This window comes from Carcharodon carcharias, chromosome 13, assembly GCF_017639515.1.
Source record: "Carcharodon carcharias isolate sCarCar2 chromosome 13, sCarCar2.pri, whole genome shotgun sequence".
In the NCBI taxonomy this organism is placed as follows: Eukaryota; Metazoa; Chordata; class Chondrichthyes; order Lamniformes; family Lamnidae; genus Carcharodon; species Carcharodon carcharias.
This window is the reverse complement of record NC_054479.1, coordinates 39,417,143-39,436,029: the sequence shown is the minus strand read 5'-3', so window position 1 is coordinate 39,436,029 and position 18,887 is coordinate 39,417,143. Positions and strand designations below refer to the sequence as shown.

Genomic DNA, 18,887 nt, shown 5'->3' with positions numbered 1-18,887 from the left:
CTGCAGTGCATCTTGTAGATGGTACACTGCTGCTGCTATGCATCGGTGGTGGAGGGAGTGAATGTTTGTAGATGGTGTGCCAATCAAGTGGGCTGCTTTGTCCTGGATGGTGTCAAGCTTCTTGAGTATTGTGGGAGCTGCACTCATCCAGGCCAGTGGGGAGTATTCCATCACACTCCTGACTTGTGCCTTGTAGATGATGGAGAGGTCTTGGGGAGTCAGGAGGTGAGTTACTCATCGCAGGATTCCTAGCCTCTGACCTGCTCTTGTAGCCACAGTAATTATATGGCTAGTCTAGTTCAGTTTCTGGTTAATGGGAACCCCCAGGATGTTGATAGTTGGGGATTCAGTGATGGTAATGCCATTGACCATTAAGGGGCGATAGTTAGATTCTCTCTTATTGGAGATGGCCATTGCCTGACACTTGTGTGGCACCAATGTTACTTGCCGCTCATTAGCCCAAACATGGATACTGTCCAGGTCTTGCTGCATTTTGACATAGACTGCTTCTGTATCTGAGGAGTCATGAATGATGCTGAACATAGTGCAATCTGCTGCAAACATCCCCACTTCTGACCTTATGATGGAAGGAAGGTCATTGATGAAGCAGCTGATGATGGTTGGGCCAAGGATACTACCCTGAGAACTCCTGCAGTGATGGCCTGGAGCTGAGATGACTGACCTAATGTTTGAGGTCCCCTTATCTAAGGAAATATATAATGGCATTGGAGGCAGTCCAGAGAAGGTTCACTAGGTTGACTCCGGGTATGGAGGGATTTTCTTATGAGGAGAGGTTGAGTAGGTTAGGCCTGTACTCACTGGAGTTTAAAAGAATGAGAGGCGACCTTACTGAAACATATAAGATTCTTAGGGGGTTTGATAGATTAGTTACTGAGAGGTTGTTTCCCCTTGTGGGAGAGTCTAGGACCAGAGGACATAATCTCAGAGTAAGGGGTCGCCCATTTAAAACAGAGATGAGGAGGAATTTCTTCTCTAAGAGGGAAGTTAATCTGTAGAGTTCTTTATGGCAGAGGGCTGTAGAAGCTGGGTCGTTAGGTATATTCAATGCAGAGATGTATAGATTTTTAATCAGTAAGGGAATCGAGGGTTATGGGAAAAATGTAGGAAAGTGGAGTTGAGGATTATCAGATCAGCCATGATCTCATTGAATGGTGGAGCAGACTCGATGGGCCGAATAGCCTACTTCTGCTTCTACGGCTTATGGTCTGAAATCATGTAGTAATTCATTTACAAATATAATGATGCACAAAGGAGAAAAAAATCCAAAAAGTGATTCAATTTATTTAATTTTTAAAAATTATTTGAATATATATTTCTGCTAATAGCTCAAACATGATTTACACTGTATATTTTTATATGTACACAGTTACTAGGCACAAGTGCATTATTAGAATGGTATTAAGTAAAATAATGGTCAATAGCAAAAAAAATTACATATAATAATTTAATAAATTATATATTGATTTCAATGTAGCTTCCACTATTATGTGTATAGATAGCCTTCAAACTCCTAGATATAGTGTAAAAAAAAGTCAGGTCCTGGGCTGGAAACTTGTAAAATTACAAAATTACTATTTAACATTAAAGAAAGAAAAAGATATAATTTGCATTTCTATGGAAACTTGCATACCATCAGGACATCTTAAGTGTTTTATAGTCAATGAATTATAGGCTAATATGGCAGGTAAATGCATGCAGCACAAAGCCCTACAAACAGCTGTGAGCTAAATGTCTGCTGCCAGAACACCAGTGTTCCCAATGTCAAGGGATCTTTTATATCCACGTTATTAGGCAGATGGGCAGTAGTTGGTCTGATGTATTTTCCAAAAAAGACATTAACAATGCAGCATCCTTTAGTATTGCGTTGAAGTACCAGCCTCAATTATGTGCTTAATCCAAGAGTAGGGTTTGAATCCATGACCTTCAGACTCAGAGACAGGAGCACTACTAAGCCAACTGAACCAAACATTCACTTCATAAACAGGAACACTGCAGCAAACCAAGAATAAATTTTAGAAATCACCTTCAACATTGTCATAGGGAATGATTGACATGAAACAAAGGCCAATCTTTACCCCCATGATAAAAGTTCGCTCCAAAGGGGCTGGATTTTACCAGGCAATGTATTCTCTGCTCCGCCCATTCCTATCCCCTCCCCCCAACTAAAAAGCTGCTATGGGAGCTGGTCACCATGCAGCCATTTTATGCTCAAAGATGTGTTAATTGTTTTAAGGTCGCGAGTACCACCACTATCTTGGGAGGAGATCCAGCCTTAAAAAGTGGCCAGTCAATCCGATAGCCTGGCAGCTCTGTAGTCCCAGCAGTGACAGTTTTGAGCAGTAACCACTGCTAGGACTACAAGCAGTTCCAGAACAGGGGAGGCGGTGGTGCAGTGGTATTGTCACTGGACTGGTATTCTAGAGATTCAGGGTAATGCTCTGGGGACCTGGGTTTGAATGATGGTGAAATTTGAATTCAATAAAAACCTAGAATTGAAAGTCTGATGATGGCCATGAAACCATTGCCAATTGTTGTAAAAACCCATCTGGCATTAGGGAAGGAAATCTGTCTCTACCTGTGATTCCAGACTCATAGCAATGTGGTTGGTTCTTAAAATGCCCTCTGAACAATGGTAATTAGGGATGGGCAATAAATGCTGGCCTGGACAGCACAAACAGACGAATAAATAAAAAGGTTATGGAGCCAAACTTCAAGGTAATTCTGGTGTATCAGCAGGCCCTGGCTGGCAGATCCCATTGAGGAGGCCAGGGCCTGGATTTCAAAGGCTGGAGAAGGATTAAAGGCGGGGCTATGACCTTTGAGGGGGTGCCTCCAAGTGGCACACCCAAAGGAGTTTCTTCCCTGTTTCCCAACACACCAGCCCAAGCACTAAAAGCTGCTGGGCTCCCCACCTAGTGTGGGCCTCTCCCTGCCATAGGTAAAATAACAGTGAAGGTGGAATGAGGCACTTAAGCGGCCTCCCCACCCACCATAAATATGGAGATGGTTGGGGCAGGTGGGAAGGGTACATTCTACGAGCTTCCTCTGCCACCCCCACCTTCAAACACACTAGCAGGGGACCATAAATACAGCCCAAGAAAGTATATCAGGGTTTATTATTCAAGGAAAGCCCAAGAGACTGCAAAGTATTCGTATGGGTAGATAAAAATGCTCTCTTTGCTAACTTGGCAAAAGACAGTTTGGGCGAGTATTTGCCTGCAGCATCACAAAACTGCTCCAATTACATCGAGGATGGTCAGCAATGATCACAACGTATCTCCTGAATAAACTTCACAGAGGAGAAGAACAGTATTTTTTTTGTTCTTTAAGATAGTTCCACTTGCACATATGCTTTCTGAAAACTCATGCAAACTCCGTTATCTTATAATCTTTGGATACCCTATATTTTGTTTCATGAAAACAGATTTATAATGACTAGAGGACCAAAAGCATAAAGCTTGAATTCACTGTTGATGCTTTCCCATTCTATCATAGGCTTCAAGACTACCAGATTAATATGGGGAGTTACTGTGTCTTTAACTGCATTATTTGGCACCAATAGATTATTAAATCCTAGTGATCTGGTGAAGGGAAAAACCTAAATGGTGTTTTAAGATGGCAAGAAAACGTATCACTGTTGTTGTGTATTGCATTTTCACCAACAAGTATATGTGACTCCTGCACTTCCAATGCAGTGAAAGAACAATTATTATGAAAATTTTGCACTAAAATCTGCCATTGTATTAGGAATTAAAGCAGGCTATTCAACCCCTTGGGGCCTGTTCTGCCATTCAATCAGATCTCACTGATTTGCGCCTCTGCATTACCTGCCTCTGTTCCATTGCCATTGATTACCTTGCTGAACAAAAAATCCATCTTTCTCAGTCTTGAAAATTCCAATTTCAATTGTCCCAGTATTCACACCCTTTCAAAGAGTGTTCCAGATTTCCACTTCCCTTTGTGTGAAACAGTGCTTCCTGATTTTGCTTCTGAATGGCCTTTATTTGGAATATTATGCCCCCTTGTTCTGGATTCCCCAAATGAAAGAATTAGTTTCTTTGGATCGACCCTAGAGGTTTCCTTATCGTTTTAGACACCTCAATTAGATCATCCCGCAACCATGTAAACTCAAGGGAATACAAGCCAAATTCATGCAACTAGTCATACAAACATATATATGAACATATGATTTAGGGGCAGGCGTAAGCCATTCAGCCTCTCGAGTCTGCTCCACCATCTGATAAGATTGTAGCCTCAACTCCATTTTCCTGTCTACCCCTATACCCTTTGACTCCCTTGTCAATCAAGGACCTATCTAAGTCAGCCTCAAAATATTCAATAAACTGCTCTTCACTGCTCTCCGAGGAAGTGAATTCCACAAATGAAGAGCCCTCAGAAAAACTTTCTCCTTATCTCCATCTTAAATGGGAGACCCCTTATTTTAAAACCATGTCTCCTAGGTCTAGTCTCTCCCACAAGGGGAAACATCTTCTCATCCTGTCAAGTCCCCTCAGGATCTTATATGTTTCTCATTCTTCTAAACTCCAATGAATATAGGCCCAGGCTGCCTAATCTTTTCTCAGAAATTAGCCCCTTCACTCCAGGAATCAGTTGAGTGAACCTTGTCTGGACTGCTTCTAATGCTATTATATCTTTTCTCAAGTAAGGTGACCAAAACTGTATATAGTACGTGAGATGTGGTCTGTCCTCTTAATTAAACCTTTAAGGTTGGAATTATTGTGCTGAAACTGTGTACTCCTCCCAAGGTGAATATATATTTCCCCAAGATGCAGTGCAACTAAGTGAAGTACTCCAAATGAGATCTGACCAAGGCACAATATAACTTAAGTATAACTTCCTTCCCTTTGCATTCCAGCCCCTATAAGATAAAGGCCAGCATTTCATTAGCCTTTTGACTGTTTTTCTGTCCACTAGCTTTTAATGATTGCAGACCTGAACATCTAAATCTTGTTGTCCTTCTACAGTTCCTAGTTTTTCCACTAATAAGAAAATGTTCCAATTTGTCTTTCTTGGATCCTCACACTTCCTCAAACTGAGCTCCATCTGTAATAGTTTTGCCCACTCACTTAAATGAACATGATTTTTGAAAAAAAATTCATAATTAGTAGGATTTTTTACAATCAACCAAAAAAGACACCGTTGTTTCATGGTACTTAGAAATCTGAAAACGTAGCTACCTCCTCACTCCAAAGTGGCTTTGGAAATACCTCATTCTCTTTTATATCCCAATCCAGTCATTATCTTTAGTACTTCCAAGGTGGGTTTATTGTGACAGAACTTGTTGTCTTGGGTTGGTTGGATGAAACAGAATCTGACATACTACCAGGTCTCCACCTATTGTAATGCTGTGGTCCTGAGGGTAAAGTAAAAGCTGAAATTGGTCTATACTGCAACTGCTCTGTATTCCTAGCAGTGTATGTGGAATCTGCTTTGACTATTCTTTTTTTAGAGTTGTGCATCCTCGTTAAAGACTGTGATCGTTCTCGAATAGGGGTATCATTAACAGAGTCACTATCACTGTTTGGCCTCTTCCAGTAATCTGCTTTATCTCTGTATTCAGTGATAAAGTCAGTAGAAGATTCTTTTGTGACTGCATAAGGTGGTTTCACTGGATTTCCTTTGGCAGGTGAGAACTCAGAACAAAATTCATTTGAGCTAATTTTATGTACTGAGGGAGTCCACAGGAGTGGTCGAATCTTTATTTTATCTTCTTCTGCAGTCCATGGTGCCTCCCAGCCTGGGTCCTCTTGCTTTGAGCCAAAAAGAGACTCGTCACAATAGCTGGGCATACGGCATTTTAACCTTGGTTAAAGAAAAAAATAAAAAGAACATAATATTCAATTAAAGCACAAGACATGAATTTTAAAAAAAATTACTTTCTGGCTGCATTAGCTCTGCTTGGGATCTATTTATTAAGATGGATTGTACTATTGTACATCTGCTATTTTGAAACAATGAGCAAATCTCGTAGCCAATATTCCAACTGGCTTTTTACTCAAATGATACAGAATAAACTTCACTCTTTTGGTTTAAACAGAATGTTTCATGCAAGTGTTCCTTCAGTTCATCAAAAAAATTTGCTAGCATGATTAAGAACAGATGCTGAACAAACAAAACACAACTTGGCAAGACTGTTCAACATAACTGGCCTCAAGATATTACAAGCTATCAGTACTATGACTGAATGTCACTAAATTTAAATTGAAACTAATCATGGCTACATATGTTGAATAAAGAATTATAAATTCAATGGTGCCTTTTGTGTATCACTTTATTGACTATTCTGCAGAAATGAAAGCATCTCTTTAAGCTGGATTCATTTCATGATGCAGGAATGTGACAAATCTACTTGGACTTGGCTTTTATATTTTCTAATCCAAAGAACCTTTGATAAATTAAATTTGGTACAAATCATTTAGCATTCTGGTTTTACAAAAAGGTTGTTCTATATTTTTAGATGTACAAATTTTAAAGAAAATAAAGACACAAGAACTTGGATATGGCCTGAAAACTGGCATGGGTGTGGCAATGTGTGTTAAATTTTTATTAAATACCAGCTCTACCCATGTTGTTCACTGGCTGCCTCGATCAATAAGGAGTCAATATTCCAAGTGGTAGCGCAACTTAAAGGCAGCCTTCATCTCCTAAAAGGGAGGTGCACTGTGGTAACAAGTGGTGCAAGTTTTTTCAAAACTGAATCAGTGTTGTGATACTTTAGCAATGGCTGAATATGTGAAAGCGCAAGGACCAAGGTTTTCAGACAATCCACTGGCCTTGGTGGAAGAGGTGGAAAGGAGAGACATCCTTTATCCAATATGGGGATGGGGAAGGAGGCCGTCCAGACACATGCTCAGCAGACATCTAGAAGAAATAGCTACGATCTCAAAACCAAGAGTGTTGCTCATTGATATGGTGCAGGATGAAGTTTAATGATCGTACAGGAGTCAAAATGATTGACTTCATCTTCAAATGGCATTTCCTATCAACTATTCCAACTGCCTCATCCACTGCTCACTTATCTACCAACAATCTATCAGGACTCAACCCTACTATGCCCTCATACACTAGCACACACGTAGGCCTCACACACAAACTCACAGCTTGCACACACAGGCAGTTATTCAACCATGGTAGGCACATCACAAATATATTTCATGACATGACAAAGTTCCCTCTTTCTTGCAGGAGAAGGCTGTGATTAACAAAAAGCTGCTGCAAAGAGCTGAAGAACGACAAACTGGCTGCATATTTTAACATCTATGGAAGTGCGGTGGCCATCATGGGAAGATGCAGTGCAATGGAGATTAGTTTATTTTCTGAATGCATTGTGTCATGATTTAATATATAAATCTGGATTGGAATGTGCATTTTCTGGTGGCTTTTTTCTCTTGTAAGTAGGAGGATGATTTGATGGTTAGTAATAAAAAGGAAAGAAAATTGGCACGATTGGTGAATGGAGAGTTGTAGTTGGATTTACTGTATTGTTCATGAATAATTTGATCACGTAGAGCTGGGGCAGACAGGATTTGAATGCATTGTATCCTCCCTTCCTCCACGTTCTGCTGCAATTCCTCCTCCTCTATTTCCTCATGCATCCTCCTGCATAACTTCATACCCGTTTAGCAGGAGATCAGGACCACTTGGACCATGAATGAGGTCAGGACCACTCAGCTCCTGACTTCATTACAGCCTTGGTTCAAACATGGACAAAAGAGCTGAACTCCCAAGGTGAGGTGAAAGTGACTGCCCTTGACATCAAGGCAGCATTTGACTGCGTGTGGCATCAAGGAGCCCTAGCAAAACTGGAGTCAATGGGACTCAGGGGGAAAACTCTCCATTGGTTGGAGTCATACCTAGCACAAAGGAAGATGGTTGTGGTTGTTGGTGGTCAGTCATCTCTGCTCCAGGACATCATTGCAGGAGTTGCTCAGGGTGGTGTCCTCAACCCAACCATCTTCAGCTGCTTCATCAATGACCTTCCTGCCATCACAAAGTCAGAAGTGGGGGTGTTTGCTGATGATTGCACAATGTTCAGCACCATTTGCGACTCCTCAGATACTGAAGCAGTCTATGTCCAAATGCAGCAAGGCTTGGCTTCGGCTGACAAGTGGCAAGTAACATTCGGCACACAAGTGTCAGGCAATGACCATCTCCAACAAGAGAGAATCTAAACATCGCCCCCTTGATGTTCAATGGCATTACCATCACTGAATCCCCAACTATCAACATCCTGGGGGTTACTGTTGACCAGAAACTGAACTGGAATAGCCATAGAAATACACACCGATTTAAGGTAATTGACAAAAGAACCAGCACTGACATGAGGAGCTTTTATGATCTAAAACTTAATGCCTGAAGGGTGGTGGTATTAGATTTGTACTTGAAAAGGAAATATTTGTTATGTTGTGGGGAAAGAGCAGGGCAATGGGACTAATTGGATAGCTCATTTAAATAGTTGGTACAGGCATGATGGGCTAAATGGTCTCCTTCTGTGCTGTAGCATTCTATAATTCTACCAAGTTAAATTACACAACAGGCAACAAAAGACTTCCTAAAATATTTAGGTATATCTGATCACAGCCAGCCCTCTGTCTCTTTCACATAATGGAACCTAACTCAGAATTATGGACCAGCTTGAAAGAATACCACTAAGATTTGCTGAGTCAGAAGAAAGTTAGAGCCAAAATAGTCTCTTTTTCTTTTCTTTAACTCCTCCCATCTTTCTTTGAACTGTCATGATTGTCAAAATTTGTTTTAAAAGCCAAATTGAGGGTAAGCCTAAGTGTGAATAATATTGTCAAAGACTGAAAGACGGCAGATAGGTGGCAGGTGTAGTTCAACATGGGAAAAGGCAAAGTAATACACTTTGGATGTAAGATTAATGAACAGAGATACATATAAATTGATAAGATTTGAAATGAGTAGAAAATCAGTAGAGCTTCCTTAATTTGCAAATGTACATGTTACCAAAGGTGGCAATGCAAGTAGGTTAAGACCAAAACAATCTAAAGACACAGAATTCAAACATAGGGAGGTAATGTTGAACAGTAGCTATAGGTGGCAACATTGTGTATAGTTTTGGGTACCCCATAATAGAAATATAAAATGAATGGAAAAATGCAGCATGAATAAGGATGTACAGTTATAAGTGAATTGTGGAAGTTGAAATATTTTTTCACTGGAGATTAGAAAGTTGCTGGGCACCTGAGAGAGGTCTTCAAGATTCTTCTGCTTCTCTGCCTGAAGGCAGGTTCTTAGCGATTATTTGCCGAACCATTAAGTGCCACGATTTTTCACTTACAGCTAGGGCGAGGAAGCAGGCACTGGGTGTTTCTCAACCAGAATGGGGAACAAACTGTTGTGCTATTGGGATTAATTTGATCTGCACGCTAGCTGTCTAGCCATCTAAGCTAAGTGCCCGCTTCTTCAAGATTACGAAAAGGTAAATAATGGTAGATTGTTTCCAATGGTCAATAACAAGGACCCAAGAGGGCACAACTACAATCACAAAAAGAATTAAAGAGGACATAAGCAGGAATTTATTTACACAAAGTATCCAGAATATAGGATTCTCTACCACATAACATTGTTCAACCAGAGTCCATAAAGCCTTTTAATATTAAAAAATTAAGTTATGGATGCAAGCAGGACTAGGATTTGGCTAGTGACTCTTGGTGGAAAATACAGCTGCAGACTTCATGGGCCAGATGACATGAGTGCAAAATTCTGCAATTCAGTTCTACAATCTGGAAAAAACCCCAATCCAGAAAGTGTCGAGTTGAGTTTCCTGCATGCATCATCCTCTTTCTCTTCCCATTCTATTCAGCCCAACACTTCATTTATCATTCCCATGTCAAGAGAATTCATTCATTCTCATGCTAGTCATTTTGGCACCTTAAGTATTACACTAAAATTCAAACATTCATACACTGCCTGTCATTACCTGTATTTGTTCTTTTTTATTGGTGTGCCACCACACTTAGATGGGGTTGGAACTGGACCAATTTTTCCATTTGCACTCGGTCTTATTTGTGAACTTGGACTCCATAATAATGGTTGTTGAGAACCAGTTTGAGACGTGGAACCCCATGGTGGTTCAAATTCAGCTACTGACCTCTGAAGCCCATTAGAATGGCCAAATAAGGTTTCATCCACATAGGAAGTCTTTGCTCTAACTCTATAACGACTGCAACCTTTATGACGTACATGACTGGGTTGAAGATCAGTGACTGCTAAATCACTTGACATGCTACTCCTCAAGATGATTTCTGGCACGTTGGTTGGTCACTTTGGTCTTTTCAAGTCTAGTGAAGTTAATCTAAAGATGAGAAAAAGGGAGAGAGTTTTTTTGATAAACTATATTTTCAGTCACTCTATATAATCAGTGTGTTATGATGCTCTGAAAATCGTTAAGACACAATTATTTCCAATTGTAGCTCCTGTACCAACACCTGGATGAGGTCAGCTAATTCAACAGGGACCAGCAATTACACCTAGGAATTTATTGATTCTGTGGCCCAGAGATTTACTGTTTTCCTTAGGAAGCCACTGTGTGAGCCTTAACTGTTCTAATATATAAATCAGTGAAACATCATTCCATGTGTATCAATCTCAGTCTCAGCAGTTCAAAGATATTGTACTGGTAGATTGTGCTGTCAGTGTAATATTACATGACAGCTTGAAAATAACAGGGGTTTCATGTAGCATAACGTGACAGCTCAAAAACACTTACAAAATCCAATCCCCTTTTGACCCCACCAAATAAAACACTATTTATGGTATCAAAGGAAACAACATTACGCCGCTCCGGTCCATTCCGCTATCACTCCAACACCTCGTCCACTTCCCCCAGGCAATCGCAAGAGGTGTAACACCTATCCCTTTAACTCATCTCTCTTCACCTTCCAGGTGAAGTGGTGCTTTACTTGTATTTCTTTCAATTTAGTATACCGCATTCACTGTTCACAATGTGGTCTCCTCTACTTTGGGGAGACTAAATGCAGACTGGGTGACTGCTTTTCAGGATACCTTCGCTCAATCTGCAAGCTTGACCCCAACCTTCTGAGTGCCTGCCATTTTAATTCAGCACCTTGCTCTCACGCTCAATTTCTGTCCTTAGCCTGCAGCAATGTTCCAGTGAAGCCCAACGCAAGCATAAGGAACAAACTCATCTTCCAATTAGGTATTTTACAAACTTCTGGACTCAACATTGAGTTCAACAAATTCAGACCATGAACTCTGTCCTCCATTTTGTTTTTTTTTGCCAAGTGCAAGTCTGTATCTTGTTTTCATGTTTTTGCTTTCAGATAAATGTATTCTGCCATTAACACTTACTCTGGACCAATGCGTTGTTTCTTTACCACAACAATTACAATTTCCTTTTCTTTTTGTTCCATGACATCGTCATTATTTAATCTCTACCGCCCTCTAACCCATCCCTGCCCTTTTTCAACAGCATAAAACCCATCACATTTCTACCTCTCTTCAACTCTGAACAAAAGTCATATTGGACATGAAACGTTAACTCTATTTCTCTCTCCACAGATGCCAGACCTGCTGTGTTTTTTTTTCTATTACGTACAATAATTTCAATTAATGAGTTTTTAAACAAAAAATTCAGAATTATTTCTCAACACTACCGAGACAAATCATCTAATGATGACAATTCTTGTAGTAAGGAATATAAATGGGCATGTGAAACGTGTGAAGAATCAAAAAACAAAACAAAATCAGTTGAAGAAAATGATGAAGATCTGCCTCAGTAATAAACTGTGATAGCCCGAGACCTAGGAGCCGAAGAGATCCTTCGAGTCCATGAGTCTCTCCCGTGATCTTGTCCTCTGGCGGATGTAGAGAAAATTAGCTGCCCCTACCCAGCTGATTACATGTTTGGTCAATCATTCTGCACTTCCCTCAATTTCTATCAAAGGTGCTTCCAACAAACCCCACCCTGCACCACCCTCTAAACTAAACAATATGAGGTCCTCAGTGTCTCCTTCAACAACCAGCAACTTGGGCCTTAAAACCCCAGCAATATTTTGAACAGGACCCAAACACCCCTCCTACTGAGCATTATTTTATCTCTCCTGACCCCTCAACATTGAACATAATCTCAGCTACTCCCACCACCACCCAAACACAGATCACCATATGTACCATTGCAAAACTCCTCCACCAATCAGCAACACAGCCAAATTCACACCCTCCAAGCTTACCTTGGCTCACATGAGTACTTTCAAAGCCCTTTAACCATTCTTCCCATGTTTCCCCATCCCCAAGCCCTTTGACTCACCACACAGCATTAGTTCAGACTTTCTACACTTTTTTCACTGAACAGGAGGAATAAAACTAGCCACATTGTTGTTGCCATGGAGCAGAAAAATAGTTGCTAGCTTAATCTGATCCGTTTCTTTCCCCAGCTTACCAAGCAGCAGTTGGGCGAGAAACAGTACTCTCTTCCCCCACCACTAATCAACCAAATATTGCCCAGTCCCTCCTCCTGAACCTCTTCCTCTCACATACTTCTTCCTCCTTGTCCCCATCCCTCTCCTCCTCCTTATCCATATCTCCAACTCTTGCCTATCCTCTTTCTGCCATCTCAATGGAATGAAGAAATGGCAAAGGCATTGAACAAATCTTGTGTGTCTGTCTTCACAGAAGGAGACAAGTTTTATACCAGAAATGTATAGTAACCAAGGGGGTAAAAAGGATGAGGAAATTAGGGAAATTAATGTCACCAGATAAAAAGTATGGAGAAGTTTAAGGGACTAATCCCCAGAACCTGATGGCCTACACCCTAGGGTTCTAAAAGAGATAGCACAGAGATAATGGACATACTGGCTATGATTTTCCAAAATTCCTCAGGTTTGAGAATAGTCCTATTGGACCTTGGCAAATGCCACACCACTGTTCAGGAAGGAGGGAGAGAGAAAACAATGAACTACGGGTCAGTTAGCCTAACATCAGTTGTTGGGAAAGTGCTGGAATCTAATATTATGGAAGTTTTAACAATGCATTCGGAAAAGCATAGTATGAATAGAACAAGTCAAGATGGTTTTTCTAAAGGGAAATCTTGTTTGACAAATTTATTAGCGTTTTTTTGAGTAAGTAACTAGTAGGGTAGATGAAGGGGAACCAGATGTAGTATAACTGGATTTCCAAAAGGCATTCAATAAGGCGCCACACAAAAGGTTAATAAGCAAGGTAAGGGCTCATGGAATTGGGGATGATATTTTATGGATACTGCATTGGTTCACAGATAGAAAGCAGAGAGTGGGCATAAATAGGGCTTTTTCAAGTTGGCAGGCAGTGAGTAGTGCAGTGTCGCAAGGATCAGTGTTGGGGCCTTAGCTATTTAGTCTAATGATCGTACTGAATGGTGGATCAGGCTCGATGGGCTGTGTGGTCTACTCCTGCTCCTATTTCTTGTAGATGCAATTATTCCCCCAAACCTCTAATCATGCTTGATCTTAAGACTTCAGTTGGTCTTGACTTCCTGTCATATAAATTTTCGGTGTCTCATGTTTCAAGTCTCATGTTTCATAGTCATTCCTTGCTGAGTAAATTAAGATAGCAGGTCTGACAAGAGATAGTTTTTCTAGTATTTCCTTTAAAGGTAAATTAAAAATCCTATTAGGTCTCTTGAATTGTTAATGACAGAACCAATACAGCAGTGATTTGAAGCAATTATGATGGATTGTTTCTCTAAACTTAACTTCCCTTGCTAAATTTAATCTTGCATAATTTATAAGAGGGAGAAATTCCAAATTTGCCAATGGTTTTTCAGCAAGACCAATCAATTATTTTTCAGCCTAACCTAAACTCAAGAATGCATATTTTTGTTGAGCACTGCTTAAAACAAAACCTGATGCCAACCAACAGTTGTTTATATTTTTTGTTAGCTTTAGAACAATGCAGTGGTATTTATATAATGAAGGCAGTTCTGAGGGCATATTGCATTGTCAGGAGTGCCATCTTTCAGATGAAGTATTAAACAGAAGTCCAGTCTGCCTGCTTAATTGGATGTATTCATACATTATTCAAAGAGGAACATAGGAATTTACCTGGTGTCCTAGCCCAAAACCACCAGGTCGATAAGGATGAAGTCAGATAGTTTACATTTGTCACTGTCACATAGAATGTCATTTATGACTATGATAAGAGACGTGGCAATACCATGCCAGGACCTAAGTTGATTGAAAGAATTCAAACATGGAATTCTGAGAAAGATGAGCATGGATTTGGGAGGTGTCCTTGGAGGAGAGAGGGATGTTAGAGTTAGGATGTGGATGGGGAGAGGGATTTATAGTTCTTTTTCTGAAGAAAGGATGATGACAGTACATTTGAAGGAGAAGGCAACGGTATCCGAGAAGAGAGAACTGCTAACTGTGCTATTAATTGTTGACTGCTGTTGTAAGTGAATAAGGAGACAGTTTTTCTTCCAGAGTGGACACAGAAGGAAGTAAGGTTGGGAGGGGGAAGGAGGTGGTGGATGAATGATAAAAGTAAGTGATTAAAAATGGCTTTATCTGTGATTAACAGCATGGGAGTAGTGAGGCCATGTGACTTAAGAAGCTGTAAACATGGGTTTGGGAGTTTATGTGGAAGGAGAGGTTAAGGGAGGATAGGAGGAAAGTGAACTCAGAGGAGAGCATGGTGAATTGAAATGCAGGTTGAAATCATTGAGGATGAGACGTTTGCAGCACATGCTGAAGGAGGAAACCAGCGATGATATCCTGGTGAGAAAATTTTTATGATAATTGAGTGGGCGGTAGAGAGAGGAGGATTTAAAATGAGAGGTCAAAAGGGTGGAACAAGGCAAGATGCTTAGAGGTGGAAAAAAAGTGCCAAAAGAATAAGAGGAGAGGTGAAGATGTGATTTGGTGATAAAAGCCACACTGCCACTGCAAGAGTCTGGGCACAGCTAATGGTGCCAGGTGTAGCTAGGCAGGAGGCTTCATTGAGGGGGAAGGTGTCATCATCCCTGCCAGGTTTCCATCAAGGTTCATGGTGTCATTTCAATCATCCACAATGAGCTCATTGTTGGCAAGCACCTCATTCACAATTGAGCAGGTATTCTGGAGGGACATGCTGAGAAGGGCTATGATAGCTTATCAGCTGGTGGAAGCTACATAGTGAGCATTAGGAGGGGTGAGTTGGGACTGGGAGACAGGCTCAGTGACTAGAGCAGTTGAGGCTGCTACTCATAATGAGGCAGTGATGAGCTCTTCAGAGGATTCCAAGAGAGGCACAGAGGGAAGCTGTAGGCTTACCCAAGAGTGATTCAAGTCTAGGGTGGCGATGGCAGGAAAGTAGGAAGGTTGAGGAGTACTGAAGGGTTGGGTAGGGATTTGGGAGGGCAGAGTACCCAAGAGGGGAAAAATGACACGTGGAGAGAAAAAATGTGGAAATAGAAATTTGATTGGTTCAGGTCCAGAGAGCCAGCCAAAGTTTGCACAAAAATGGACAGAGGGAAAACTAAAGTTACATGAACCTGGTTATGTATTAGATTACATTTAACCTGGTTGTAAATGAGGAATGGAGATAGGACAACGGGAGGAGATCCAGAGTTACACTCAGAGTAGATAGGTGTGGCAGGCAAGTGAAATCCAAAGACTATTTCAAGGGTAGAGTATCAGGGGATGCACTGGAGACATTTTTGTAGGAATGAAGATCTCAGAGTTGTGAAGAATTGGATGCAGAGCAGAAAAAATTGTCATGAAGTTGGAGATCACAATAAGATCCAGAAGCAGTGGAGAATCATACCTCAGTCCAGGACAGTAAATTTGTGGCCAAAAACCAGACCATACCTTAAGCTGAAAAAACAGAAGGCCAGTCACAGGCTGAGCAGGGAACAGCAGCCATGCAGAAAGGACTGTAAGCTGATCAAAATTTGAAGTAATGAGTACTGAGAGCTATAATACACCTATGGGTAGAGTTAGAGGAGCTTAAGCAGTACTAGAGAGGAGATGGGGGAGAAAGAACATAGGTGGCACTCCTCATAGCTTAGCCGTCTCATCCCAGGAATCAATCTAGTGAACCTTAACACCCCCTTTCAAGGTAAGTGTATCCTTCCTTAAGGAAGGAGCCCAACATTATACACAGTACTCGAGTGCTCTTACCAAAGTCGTATACAATTGCAGCAAGACTACTTTACTCTTCAAAACCCCTTGCAAAAAAAAGACTAATTTGTCATTTGCTTTCCTAATTGCTTGCTACCAGCAAGTCAACTTTCTGTGACTTGTGCACAAGGATACCCAAGTCTCTGTTCATACCAAATATGTGCTACTTGTTCGCCTTTTTAAAAAAAAACAATTCTGATTTTCCATTTGCATATCCCCACTCTACCATTACCATCAAGCCAGGGGATCAACCCTGGTTCAATGCAGAGTGCAGAAGGGCATGCCAGGAGCAGCACCAGGCATACCTAAAATGTGATGTCAGCCTGGTGAAGCTATAACACAGTACTACCTGCATGCCAAACAGCATAAGCAGCAAGTGATACACAGAGCTAAGCAGTCCCACAACCAAAGGTTCAGATCTAAGCTCTGCAGTCCTGCCACATCCAGGTGTGAATGAAGAATGACAATTAAACAACTCACTGGAGCAGGTGGCTCCACAAATATCCCCATCCTCAATGATGGAGGAGCCCAGCATATCAGTGCAAAAGATAAGGCTGAAGCATTTGCTACAATCTTGAGCCAGAAGTGCTGAGTGGATAATCCATCTCGTCCTCCTCCAGAGGTCCCCAGCATCACAGGTGCCAGTCTTTAGCCAATTAGATTCACTCCATGTGATATCAAGAAATGGCTACTGCAAAGGCTATGAGCTCTGACAATATTAGAGCAATAGCACCGAAGACTTGTGCCCCAGAACTTGCCTCGGCCCTAGCCAAGCTGTTGCTGTACAGCTACAACACTGGCATCTACCCGGCTATGTGGAAAGTTGCCCAGGTATGTCCTCCACACAAAAAGCAGGACAAATCCAACCCGGCCAACTACCACCCCATCGATCTACTCTCGATCATCAGTAAAGTAATGGAAGGGGTCATCAACAGTGCTGTCAAGCAGCACTTGCTTAGTAATAACCTGCTCAGAACCCAATTTGGGTTCTGCCAGGGCCACACAGCTTCTGGCCTCATTACAGCCTTGGTTCAGACATGGACAAAAGAGTTGAACTCCTGAGATGAGGTGAGACCAACTGCCCTTGATATCAAGGCCGCATTGGATTGAGTGTGGCATCAAGGAGCCCTAGTAAAGCTGGAGTCAATGGCAATCGGGGAAAACTCTCCACTGGTTGGAGTCATACCTAGTACAAAGGAAGATGGTTGTGGTTATTGGAGGTCAGCCATCTCAGCTCCAGGACATCATGCAGGAGGTCCTCAGGGTCATGTCCTCACCCCAAACATCTTCAGTTGCTTCATCAAATGATCTTCCTTCCATCATAAGTTCAGAAGTGGGGATGCTCACTGATGATTGCACCATGTTCAGCACCATTCACGGCTCCACAAATACCGAAGCAGTCCATATCCAAATGCAGCAAGACCTGGACAATATCCAGGTTTGGGCTGACAAGTGGCAAGTAACATTCACGCTACACAATTGTCAGACAATGACCATCTCCAACAAGAGAAAATCTAACCATCACCCCTTGATGTTCAATGGCATTACCATCACTAAATCCCCTACTAACAACATCCTGAGGGTTACCATTGACCAGAAACTGAACTGAACTAGCCATGTAAATATTGTGGCTACAAGAGCAGGTCAGAGGCTACGAATCCTGTAACAAGTAACTCACCTTTTGACTCCCCAAAGCCTTCCACCATTTACAAGGCACAAGTCAGGAGTGTGATGGAATACTCCCCACCTGCCTGGAAGAGTGCAGCTCCCACAACACTCAAGAAGCTTGACACCAGCCAGGACAAAGCAGCCTGCTTAATTGGCACCACATCCACAAACATTCACTCCCTCTACCAACGATGCATAGTAGCAGCAGTGTGTGCCATCTACAAGGTGCACTGCAGAAATTCATCAAGGCTCCTTCGACAGCACCTTCCAAAGCTACAACCACTACCATCTAGAAGGACAAGGGCAGCAGAACACCACCACCTGGAAGTTCCCCTCAAGTCACTCACCATCCTGACTTGGAAAGACATTGCAGTTCCTTTACTGTTGCTGGGTCAAAATCCTGGAACTCTCTTCCTAACAGCACTGTGGGTGTACCTACACCGCAGGAATTGCAACGGTTCAAGAAGCTAGCTCACTACCACCTTCTCAAGGACAAGTAGGAAAGGGCAACAAATGCTGGCCTAGCCAATGAAGCCCACATCCCGTGAATGAATTAAAAAATCCTTCTACCAAAGTGGATAATTTCTCACTTGCCCACATTATGCTCCATTAGCTGCCAGCATAAGTCTCCAGTCTGGGCCCATCGCTCCAAAAAAAAACACACGGGAAACAAATCTAACGGCGTGCAATGATTTTTTTTTCCTTACGCAAATGACTTCCACGGAAGTCGGTCACCCAAACAACATTGGCACCACAGACTCTACACATGGTTTACCACGCAGTGCAGATCCTATCTGTCCAGGTGAGTTCCTGCAACACAAACAGCGCCTACTTCTCACCTGCGGCTGCGCCTCATGCATCCCGTCGCGATGGCAGCAAACACCAGAGATCCGGTGCGACCCAGCGCCGCACAGCCTGAAGGGGGGGAGAAATCACTACATTGAATAGCAGACAGGTAACAGACAGAACAAAATACCACAAACTATTAAAAAAACAATTGATATATAGGTTAATTTTAGGTATGGAAAATACATACTTATGAGAGTTGTTCCAAGC

General features: G+C 41.8%; 1 protein-coding gene across 3 annotated transcripts; it reads right to left on the bottom strand.

Annotated features, from left to right (window-relative positions):
* Positions 1–2,574: 2,574 nt before the first annotated feature.
* On the bottom strand, positions 2,575–18,746 carry LOC121285665 (RBPJ-interacting and tubulin-associated protein 1-like). Of its 3 annotated transcripts, none has more exons than XM_041202321.1 (3): positions 18,671–18,746; positions 9,986–10,360; positions 2,575–5,844 (listed from the first exon to the last, which is right to left on the bottom strand). In XM_041202321.1, the coding sequence occupies exons 2-3, from the start codon at positions 10,288–10,290 to the stop codon at positions 5,286–5,288; spliced, it is 864 nt and encodes a 287-aa protein (XP_041058255.1). In that variant the 5' UTR covers positions 10,291–10,360; positions 18,671–18,746; the 3' UTR covers positions 2,575–5,285. The 3 variants fall into 3 exon arrangements, with proteins under 3 accessions (XP_041058255.1, XP_041058257.1, XP_041058256.1); XM_041202323.1 differs by having other exon boundaries at positions 10,157–10,360; XM_041202322.1 differs by having other exon boundaries at positions 18,539–18,676.
* Between the last annotated feature and the right edge of the window lie 141 nt (positions 18,747–18,887).